We start from the raw sequence: 11,544 nt of genomic DNA on the forward strand, positions 1-11,544 counted from the left end.
ATCAAATGAGGAAAAAAATAAGTTGTAAGAATATTTTTGCAAGTGTTAATCTACGCCATGCTCATTACAAGTGGAGCAGAAAGGCAGCAGGGTGCTTATATTCTCCCCGTTTGTTTTGCTTTTCCTGTAGATGCTTCCTAGTAATAATCTCACCTAATTTCCAGGCTGAGAAAGACTCCAAAGAGGAGATTCTTAAAGCTTTCCGGCTATTTGACGACGATGAAACAGGCAAGATCTCCTTCAAGAACCTGAAAAGAGTGGCTAAAGAGCTCGGGGAAAACCTGACGGATGACGAGCTGCAGGTGAGCAACAGCATCATACAACAAAATATACACTACCGTTCAAAAGTTTGGGGTCACATTGAAATGTCCTTCTTTTTGAAGGAAAAGCACTGTCCTTTCCAATGAAGATAACTTGAAACTAGTCTTAACTTTAAAGAAATACATTCTATACATTGCTAATGTGGTAAATGACTATTCTAGCTGCAAATGTCTGGTTTTTGGTGCAATATCTACATAGTTGTATAGAGGCCCATTTCCAGGAACTATCACTCTAGTGTTCTAATGGTACAATGTGTTAGAAATGAAGGCTATTCCATGCGAGAAATTGCTAAGAAATTGAAGATTTCCTACAACGGCGTGTACTACTCCCTTCAGAGGACAGCACAAACAAGCTACTGTGGGTACTATTTAATGAAGATGCCAGTTGGGGACCTGTGAGGCATCTGTTTCTCAAACTAGAGACTCTAATCTACTTATCTTCTTGCTCAGTTGTGCAATGCGGCCTCCCACTTCTTTTTCTACTCTGGTTAGAGCCTGTTAGTGCTGTCCTCTGAAGGGAGTAGTACACACCGTTGTAGGAAATCTTCAATTTCTTAGCAATTTCTCGCATGGAATAGCCTTCATATCTAAGAACAAGAATAGAATGTCGAGTTTCAGATGAAAGTTCTCTTTTTCTGGCCATTTTGAGCGTTTAATTGACTCCACAAATGCGATGCTCCAGAAACTCAATCTGCTCAAAAGAAGGTCAGTTTTGTAGCTTCTGTAACGAGCTAAACTGTTTTCAGATGTGTGAACATGATTGCACAAGGGTTTTCTAATCATCAATTAGCCCTCTGAGTCAATGAGCAAACACATTGTACCATTAGAACACTGGAGTGATAGTTGCTGGAAAGGGGTCTCTATACACCTATGTAGATATTGCACCAATAACCAGACATTTCCAGCTAAAATAGTCATTTACCACATTAGCAATGTATAGAGTGTATTTCTTTAAAGTTAAGACTAGTTTAAAGTTATCTTCATTGAAAAGTACAGCGCTTTTCCTTCAAAAATAAGGACATTTCAATGTGACCCCAAACTTTTGAACGGTAGTGTATCTGCTGTAGTAATAACAGGAAAAGCCAGCATACAGCTTGGAATTTCCTGTATTGTCAACACATTGCATTTTTAGCTCGCTCTCTCCAACTTGTTTCCTTTCTTTTCAACCCTCCTGTGTGTCTAGGAGATGATAGACGAAGCGGACAGGGACGGGGACGGAGAAGTGAACGAGCAGGAGTTTCTGCGCATCATGAAGAAAACCTGCCTGTACTAAAGGCAGAGCACGGCGTCTGGGTTGGTGACGTAGTGCCAAACGGGGCCCGAACTTTGCTTTGTGTGTAATGCTGCTCGTACACTCATGTAGGAAATGTTGTTGTGTCGTGCCATAATTTTCACCTAAAACGTATCAAAACACATCAGAATTAAACATGTATTGGACGTGAAGAGTACTGCTGCAAAGTCAAATATTGTTCATATTTGATTTACAGCCGTATAAAAACTCAACATGCTGCAGATTTGTATTAGAAATAAAGTTATGTTAATGACAAATTCAGGTGTAATCATAAGGAAAATTTCAGTGCCTGCTAAAAGAGTGACAACCAGTACATTCCAGTGCTTCACTTGTTAGAAGAGTTTATGCATCAAGTTCTACTGGGCTCTTTGTTTTTGCCCTTGTTTGTAGAACTAACCTTGGAGAACCAGGGAATGCTGTCTGATCCCTGCACTCCTTCTGGATTTGTGCCTGCGCCTGAAGGTGCAACCATCACAATCAGGGAAGATGCTCCACAAATCCACTCACCCTCCTCACTGATCCCTCCATCCCCAAAGCTTTGAATATTGTATGTTTTCTATATATATAAATATATTTATTCTCCCGCTGTGCACATTTGCTCCTCTGAATCGTTGAGTACTTTGTATCGTGTGAGCCAAAGCATAAAAAAAGGTAGCAGAGTAGTGTTTAAAGAAATTATTAAATATAATGAAGCAGTGTGTTGTGTTTTTTATTTTATTTTTTGTATTTTACTTTTATTACCAACTTCTTTTTCTTATTGAATAGTTTAATGTTATATTTCTTTAATAGACAGTCAGAGGTGATATTACTCAAACTCTCAACCTTCTGATTACAAGATGATTATACAAACAAAGCCTATTCAGCTTTGGGCGCTGTGAGAAAAATTCTATATAGATATGTTGTTATTAAAAACGTTAAGCTAGATTATCTACCCCGACCGTATTCCTTCGTAAATTAAACAAGTAAAAGCCTGAACCGATATCAAGTTAGTCAGACTATCTGCTCTGGAAGTGAGCCTGCAGTCAGCGGCTTAAATACATTTAGAAACAGTAGCTTGCTAATTGTTAGCAGTTATAGATATATATAGATATAGACAGACTTGTCGTTTTGCTTACACAAGTGTAAATCAAAAAGAAATTTCGTTTGGGAAAATTTAATCTTTTTTAAAAGTGCAGCCTTGAAAAATAGTAACAGTATAAATAAATAAATATAAACATAAAATAAATAAATAAGTATAAACAGTTGTAGTTAGCACGCTGATCATGCCAGTGTTTTTGATGTCAAGTTTAAAGGAATCTTTCACAACGTTTTAAACATTTCTTATCAAAATGTTCTAATATATCTTTAAATCTTCCATAAAATAAATAATTTAGGGCAACAATTTGATTAAAATTAGCATAACATCTAAATAAAATGATGATTAAAACGGATCATAGATGCCTGAAAATATACTTTGTAATCAGCGAAACCTTTTCTTTGTTTGTGGGGAAAAAATAAAAAGTACTGGTAAAAAAAAAAAAAAATGTCCCTCTCTGATGTGTTCAACTTACAGAGGTTACCAGGATAGCATTCATTCAAAAAACTCAAAACAGGAAAAGTTTCATAAAATGTAAATCAATTCAATTCAAAAATACTTAATTAATCCCAAAGATAAACTAAATAAAGTCAGTTGCAGACAGAGGTGGACGGAAACTATTTATATTTACTTAAGTGAATTAAAAAAAGGTAACACTTTACAATAAGGTAAACAAAATATGATTACCTAACAGGTAGTTAATCAGTACTTACTTTGAAACAGCCAAACCAGCCTTATTATTGGACTACTGCTTAGTTACCAAGGAAACCAAAGATGAACTAAAAAGGAACTAAAGGTTAGTTTCACTTTATTTTAGTTTATGTATGTATAATGGTCTGGTTAGGTAATGATTAGTTCCTCAGTAACTGGATATGCTGCTATTCAGTAAACTAGTTTTTGGTAATCTGTGACTTCACAGGTTGAGTTTATATAGAACTAAAACTGATGAATTTCTACTCAAATATTTTTGTTAAAAAACAGTAGCCCCATAATACGTACTGGTTATCTACAGTACCCATTGGTTTATGATTAGTTATTTTTTGTTTCCTTGGTAACCACACATTATTCTTTTTTCTCAAGTACCTAAGCAGTAGTCCCATAATAAAGAGGTGCTTTCTGCAGTAATTAATGGTTAACTACCCATTAGTTCCTGCTCTGATCTCCAGGGGTTCTCTGGTAGTTAATCGAGTTTTGTTTACCTCATTGTAAACAGTTTTGTAGTAGTTGTACTTCACGGTACTTTTACGCTTTACTGACGTCACATGCTTGTGAGAGTATCTCTACTCATACTTGACTGGAAACTCTACCTACAAGTAAGTTGAGCCATTTGGAGATTAGGTTGAAAATGCAGTAAACAGTAGAAATTGTAGCTGCACTTTTTTTTTTTTTTATCAGAGTTGGAAAAATGTTTCCTCTGCCCAATTTTTTTTATTTTGTAATATATATATATATATATTTTTTTTTAGTTTAAAATACAAGAATTAGCGAATAACTGATAACAAACATTAAATCAGACGTTACTAGCCAACATTTAGACAATACTTGAGTAGTCATTTTATATGGTACTTTTTTCTCCTACTGGAGTAATTTATTGGATTATTACCTCTTTTTATTTGGGTCAAAAAATATATATATATATAAAAAGTACTGCTACTCTTTTATTGAATTTAGGGGGTAATCAACCCAACTCTGCTTGCTTTATTTATTACTCAGGTAGGATAACCTAAAGTTTAAAGTTAATTGAAAAAATGTTTTATTATATTGTTTATCGGTAGTAAAAAAAAATTAAGATAACTTCAAAGAAAGTCTCAAATCCAAGGTAGCATCTTTTTATAATTGTACAAAAAAAGATGTCAGATGTTGGTTTTATGTTTCAGATTTTTATTAGAAAAATTTATTCCCTGCTTGTAAACAAATGACCAGTCATTAAACAATTACATCTACCTGAGCACAACAACATTCAACAGATTGGCTGTTCTGGTTCACATTTCCAGTCAAAATCATAAGGAAAAAAAAAAAAGGATTTGATATAATTTCACCGTAGCCAAGGCAGTAAGAGTCACTGAATGAGGTAAAAGGTTTGCAGTAAATCTGCTCCATCAGCTTTCACTGAGTTTGGTCTTGGAGGCAAAGTCTGCGCTCAGTTTTCGCATCACTTCCGCATGGCTCTGCCCCATCAGCTCCTGCCTCACGTTCCCATAATTCTCTTTGACAAACGTGGCGAATGGAGTGGGAGCGCGGGGCTTCACAGGCGTAAGTAAGATCAGCTGACCAGTGCAGAGGGCGCAAACAAACTTCTGAGTGTCCAGTGACTTGGAGTGACGGCCGATCCTGCAAAGAAACAAAGGAAAAATGTTTTTCTTCGTTGGATAATCTTGGAATAATTGAATTCAAAACAGTTCTTAGAAAATAATACTAAAAGGATTACGCAGACTTACATGTTCTTGCAGCGGGTGCACTGATACTGGAACTTGTATTTGATGTCATAGCTGTGGCAGCGCGTCACAACAGGAAGCTCAGGATGTACGATCGTGGCTTTCCGTGCATACATCTTCCAGAAACTTCCATGTCCGTCCCTCACACCATTTATCAGCCATGTGGCAGCATGACACATCTCATGGATCAGAGTGTCTCTAAGGCGATCTGGCATGGAGAAAAGAAATAAATCCGGGAGTTCAGCCTGAGATGCTGCATTTTCACCAATCGTGAGAACTACAGAATGTTTATCTTTTAGGAGCATCACCTGCAGAGTCGCAGACTTTCTCTGACAAGTCGATGCGAGCGTATCGGCTTCCTCCGCATCGTTCCTGCCCTGTGATGCAGTACCCGGCTGTTTTCCGCATCTTCTTATTCCAGGTAACAGACATATCGGTTGGAAGCTAAAAATGCCGTTCATGAATAAACAAAGTTAGTAATGCAAACCATGACAACAAGTATGGACTTTTTCCTTTCCTCTTAGATTAGACTTAATAAAATCTAAACTACAAAAGTCAAGAAAACATTCCAATAAAATTGGTTTTGCAGGATACAGAATTTTTCATGGAATAATAAGATTTCTAAAATATTAATGTCTAAAAATCCCATGTTCTATAATTTCATCACAAGTATTCCCAGATCCATAACAGCAACACAGGCAGGAGGGGCAACGTCTAACCTACTGACTGAGATTAACGCTCTAGACTTAGGCATTTGGTTAATTTATCATTTTATTGTTTGCACAACATAAACTGAAAATACTTATTATTTCACATAATTCCTATATTTTGCATACTCAATATGTATCAAAGCCAAAAAACACTTTGCTTTTATTTGTGCAGGCTTCTATAAGCAGCATCTTCTCAGATGTATGGAAGGTAAAGAGGGACAAACTGAAATAACTACAGCATAAAACAATTGGTAGAAATATATATTTACTATAGAATAATTAAATGTAAAATGACAGAAACTAACCACTTTGTTTATTAAATACATCATTAAATAATTAAATGTACTTTTTAATTATGAAATTCCAAACTGAATAATATTCTAATTATGACATTAATGCTGGGTCATTTGCATTTCATAATTTCAAACTTAAGTTATTTCGTCAAGTTGGGCTCATAAAATCATTTAAACTGTCAACTTCACTTATCAAACTCAGTGGGAGGGGGTACAGTCGATTCAATAGAAACCCAGGCGTCTGATTGGCTGTTTCTTACTGAGAAAGATTAGTTCTTCCTGGATATTTTTTGCCCAAAAATTAAACCCCAGAAAAATGTGAAAATTTTAAAATCCATTGCAATGTATTTACAGCACATTAAATGAGTAACTTCAGCTTTTAATTCCGTAGTTATATTTTTGTTCCACCTAAAAAAATCTAAATTATACAAGCCTAAACTCAATCATAAAAACAAAACAAAAACTATCTAGGTCCATCTGCACCTAGAACTAACTAATTAACTACTATTAAACTCTCCCTTATGACAGTAAATAAAGAAGTTACACACAGTAAGCAAACTCAGAATAAAGGCAAAAGATTATTAAGCTGCTTTCTGACTGAAAACTCGGGTTTTTCAAAACCGGGTCGACCCACCAAGTATCGGCTTTTGGCTCTTTTCCCATTTGACCGAAAAGCCGAATCCGACCCCCCGCTGGCGAGCTGCGGGGCCACTGCATGTCTGATGACGGCATCAAGCTGGGTGAGCGTCGATGATGTCGACAGTGCGACGGAAATCAGGGCAGTAAATAATGGAGAGCAACATGTACGGGAGCCAGAGCCTAATCACTATTCTTTATTATTTTCTTTTTTATCTGTCCAAATCCCTCTTATCAGTGTCGCACCAGTTCTATGGAATGTAAGCTCAAATTTTGTTTCAGCTTTTTAGATCAGAAGCGACTGGCACAATGTGTTTACGTCCATACGTTACCAAGGCGATTTTTTTTTTTTTTGCTTGCCTAGTCGTTTGATTTGGGTAAATACGTGTCAGTGAGCTTTTCCCACTGCCACTAAAAGCCAATTGTTCCCGGTTTAAACACGTTTTTTGGCCAGTGGGAAAGATGTATTGGTTTCTATTATTGCAATAATGCTGTATTCCTATGCTGCCTGTATTTAGGTAAAAACAAACCCAAGTGTGCATCCACCATCACTAGTAATAGTACAAATTCTGCAGAAAACAAAAGTGAAGCAGAGGGGCGAGTGGATTGAGATCACCTTGTCGTCGAAAACACTGGTGTTATAGAGCTGGTACAGTTTGCTTGTGAGTTCTTCCTTATTTGTCCTGAAACTGGACCCATATTTGGACCCTGGATTTGTGAGGGAGTCCAGGAAGCAGCCAGGGGTCTTACACATTGGGATCCTAGAAGGAAATTAGACAAGATTAGTCTCAGATCAACAGGAATAAAGCAGACAACCGTGAAGAAAAGCCGACCTGCTCAGTGTGGCGGGTCTTGGTTCAGTCTGACTGCCTTTAGGCTTCACAATGGAGGGTTTCCCTTGAGCTTTCACATCTTCAGGCTTTTCTTTCATTGGTTTCGAGTTTGGTTTTGGGAATGGCTTGAGAGCTGGAGTTGGAAGCACAACCTTTTTTTCTGATTCTAAAATGTAAAGAAAGTAAAGAAAATGTTCAAACAGGAGAAATCCTCCACCAGCTCACAGAGGGTTAAAGCAAAGCAGAGCCTTTACCTTTAGAGGTTTTCGGAGTGACCGTGGTGCTTGTGAGAATATTTTTCTTTTTCAGCCTCTCCAAAAGGGACCCAAACTCTTCCTCTGAACCGCTCGACTCATCCAGCCTAGAAGGGGCTGAGAGAGTGCGTATGGGCGAAGTCTTTAATGTCTGAGTGTTGCTGGGAGGATGGAGGAAAAAGGAAAGACTGGGCAGCAACGGTGATGCTGGTGAACGATTCTCTTCCTCCTCGTTTTCTCTCTGTTCAGCTTTTTGCGGAGGCTTGGGCTTTGAGTGGCGAGTCTTCCAAGTGCTCCTTATGACGATGTTATCGTCATCATCATCCCCGCTGTCACTAACAAAGACGGGGGAGTTTAAATGGGCGAGGGGTCTTCTGAATGAAGGCTGTCCTGCTGGAGTGATGGTCGCTGGACGAACTGCAGAGTAAAGTCTTTAGTTCACTCATCAGTTGATTAACTTGTAAAGAAGTTTTCAAAAAGGCAAAAAAGCGAATAACTAAATCATAGAAAAAAGGACAATTTTAAAGTGTTGGTTATAAAACTATGACAGACTTTAAACAAATGTGTTAAACAGGGTCGTTTTCGTCAATGGTGACACAAACTTATTTCATTGACGCTTCTTTTTTTCATGATGACAATGAGAACTGAGAAGCTGAACATGGGTTTAAGTTTTTGTTGATGAGACCAAATTAAAAATTAGCGGGTTTCTGTCAGATGTTTAAAACGGACCGTTGTGCTGCGATCTATAAGGCAAGCTAAGCAGTGTCAGCCATGCTGCTAACGTCCTGTTTAGTCATGCCACACACCTGGCGAGCAGCGGCGCACATTCTGCATGACCACAGATGGACCATGGCAGCAGAAGCAGGGGTAAAAGTAAGCCAGAATGGTCTGGTACTGGGCGCTCAACTCTGACAAACTGCTCTGCTCTTCCAGATGTTCTTGTGCAGATATGCGTCCTTGTGCGCACTTAGCTCCGAATCTGCGCTTTACGTTCCACACTGATGGTTCACTTTCAGCAGAATGGCTCTTCCTGCCCTCGCTAATTAATAAACTACAATCCCTGGCAAAAATTATGGAATCATGAGCCTTGGAGGATGTTCAGTCAGTTGTTTAATTTTGTAGAAAAAAAAGCAGCTCACAAACATGACACAAAACTAAAGTCATTTCAAATAGCAACTGTCTTGCTTTAGGAAACACTGTGGTAGTTGGTAAACGGCTGGTTATACTTCAGCAGCAGTGTGTTGCAATGAGCTTGTGATAGAAATGTTTTGATTTATGCCCAATATTGAAGCGTGGTCTGCACTATTTTATTCCACGCCACAACGCAACAGGGACAACCAGGAACTAGCTGTGGGTCTAGATACAGTCAAGGCGGTGACGAAGTGGGGGCAAGTTTGTCCGACAACGGAGGGACAATGAGGGCGAAAAAGAGCGGGATCCAGGTGGAAAAAAGGTCCCAGCGTCCTCGTGCACCACGCTCTTCTAGCTGGTCCAACTTCACGAGTCGTTTTCCACAAAACAAGCCGGTAAGGTACCAAACAGGAAACACGCATAGTGTAGAGCGGATGTGGATTTGACCAATCAGAGGCCTCCTGTCTGCGGTCACCTACAATTTTGGAGAGGTGCAGCAGAGTGGCTGGGGCAGGGGCAGGGGCAGAGGCACATTTGCATTCACTGCGACACACGCAGACGACCTGGTTTCTGAGTATAAGTCAGCCTTAACAGTTACTTTTTTATACCAAGCAGAGGGACAAAATATGAAAAAAAAAATAAACAACTGAATGAATATCATCCAAGGCCGGTGATTCCATCATTTCTGCCAGGGTTAGTATATGTGGCTTATCAGCCTCTGCCAAGTGTAAAAAATCTTTTTGTTTAACTATCAAGTTTTTTTGTTCTAAAGGAAATATTTAATTGCATATTGTTTATTTTTGGATAAAGACCCAGATGAAAAGGTAAATTAAATACTGATCTTTCATTTCTTGTTTCTATTTATTCAAGTATGATGTAAAGGTTTCCATGTATTGTCATTTAAACATTATCTCTGTTTCCTTTGAATATTTCAACATTTCAGTTAACATATTCTTGAAATTTAGCTGCGGATTACCATGGCATTATAAAGCAATTATGTAGATTATCTGTGTAATTTTTTTATATCAGACCCCTATGAATATAAATCTATTTTGACCCCTGAGCAGCGGTAAGAAAGGGGCAAATTCTTAGAAATAAAGACAAAATTGCCAAAGTAGAAATAAGAATGTTTTTGTTCTTTGCTTTTTTGAAGTAATGAAGATTTTATTGATCTGTGTGGAATGCGTAATTTATAGATCAAGAAGTGTTTGCTTCATGACGGAAACCTTGTATGTTTAAAACTATTCCTTTATTGTACATTTTGTTAGCCTGTCTGTCACCTATAATAACTAATATGAAGTGTTGAACTAGATCTGCTATTTTCACAACTTTTATGAGACTTGTTTGTATAAAGTAGGGCATTAATTCATAAAAAAAGTTTATTTGAATTAAAAAAAAATCTGTTTTCTGCTCAACAGGAATGATGAACTGCAGCATTTTATCTCCAGCAATTGTAGTATCTAGGCAAAAGCCGTCAGTCAGGTAAAGAATATGGTTGTTATTGGAAAATATAAAGGTTAGCTGTTTCATGAGGTGCAACATAAAACTGACTAAACCTATCACATATAGTAATGACTAAAATGTGAATAAAACTAATAATAGTTTTCATCTTCAGGATGAAAACTAAGACTAAATCTAAGCTGGCTGTCAAAAATAACATTGCTGTTAAAATGTTTACATGCTTCGCAAATTTACAAACTTTTTAACACTTTACACATAAAAATCCTAAAACAAATGAAAACACCAGCAATTTTATTTTTTTTCATGTCTCAAAACATTAATTTGCATCGATTCTCTTTCAGTCTGATCCAAATGAAAGCAGAAAGTTGTTTAGTAAACTTAACTGGGTGCAGCTACTTTTTAATGCCACTGTGCGTACAAACAAAGATTGAATATAATTTACCTCTAATGGATGACTTTGTTTCAATAAAGTCGTCATCAGATGAGAAATCGTTCACAATGAAGTTTTTCAGGCTGTTAGAAAAAAAGAAGAGAGGAAGTCAAAATTTGTGCCATTATAAAGGAATGTTTTAGACAGAAGTATTAAAGATTAAACTGGCCTGTCTTCACTGCCGCTTTCAGATCTTTTCTTCGCCTTGGCAGCAGGGGTTTTAACTCGCTGCAAAACTGTAAGAGAAATGGGAGAGCATGATTTAACCTTACAGCCAACTTTCTGCACATTTAAATTAACGATGAACTTACAGTCCTCAAAATTGTCTTCATCATCTGAGCTTACCACGAGCGCATTTGAGCTGAAACAACAAAAAAAGTGTCACAGTTTAAACATAGATTTAAAAAAATAACTAAAGACTTGTTGATTGTTTGCCATACTTGTCTGTCTTAGCAGCACTGCGAGGGTTCGGGGCTCTGGTTTTTGCTTTTGGTGTAAAGTTTTCCACAAGAACTAAAATAAAAGACAATATATTATAAAGAAAACCAGATTTTAATCAAATGTGTCATATGGAAGTAAAACAGTCTCATTGAAATCTGCCTTTTTTTTTTACATCGAATTTTAAACACTGATGACACAATTGAATTTTTTTGCAGCCGATTCTGATTCTGAACT

At 37.3% G+C, this 11,544-nt stretch overlaps 2 protein-coding genes across 2 annotated transcripts in view; one reads left to right on the forward strand and one right to left on the reverse strand.

The window, feature by feature from the left end:
* Positions 1-2,307, forward strand: part of cetn2 (centrin 2) — a 4,156-nt gene extending 1,849 nt beyond the window's left edge. The window contains exons 4-5 of the mRNA XM_015381545.1: positions 165-302; positions 1,504-2,307. Coding sequence (XP_015237031.1) covers positions 165-302; positions 1,504-1,593 — 228 coding nt within the window. The 3' untranslated portion in view covers positions 1,594-2,307. The remainder of the gene's footprint in view (positions 1-164; positions 303-1,503) is intronic.
* Positions 2,308-4,567: 2,260 nt separating this feature from the next.
* Positions 4,568-11,544, reverse strand: part of acrc (acidic repeat containing) — a 9,475-nt gene continuing 2,498 nt past the window's right edge. The window contains exons 4-13 of the mRNA XM_015381539.1: positions 11,310-11,382; positions 11,181-11,230; positions 11,039-11,105; positions 10,882-10,952; positions 7,848-8,264; positions 7,594-7,759; positions 7,377-7,521; positions 5,430-5,565; positions 5,125-5,329; positions 4,568-5,017 (exon numbers count right to left, since the gene is read on the reverse strand). Coding sequence (XP_015237025.1) covers positions 4,786-5,017; positions 5,125-5,329; positions 5,430-5,565; positions 7,377-7,521; positions 7,594-7,759; positions 7,848-8,264; positions 10,882-10,952; positions 11,039-11,105; positions 11,181-11,230; positions 11,310-11,382 — 1,562 coding nt within the window. The 3' untranslated portion in view covers positions 4,568-4,785. The remainder of the gene's footprint in view (positions 5,018-5,124; positions 5,330-5,429; positions 5,566-7,376; positions 7,522-7,593; positions 7,760-7,847; positions 8,265-10,881; positions 10,953-11,038; positions 11,106-11,180; positions 11,231-11,309; positions 11,383-11,544) is intronic.

Source organism: Cyprinodon variegatus, unplaced genomic scaffold (genome assembly GCF_000732505.1).
Source record: "Cyprinodon variegatus isolate N-32 unplaced genomic scaffold, C_variegatus-1.0 Scaffold236, whole genome shotgun sequence".
NCBI classification, from domain to species: domain Eukaryota; kingdom Metazoa; phylum Chordata; class Actinopteri; order Cyprinodontiformes; family Cyprinodontidae; genus Cyprinodon; species Cyprinodon variegatus.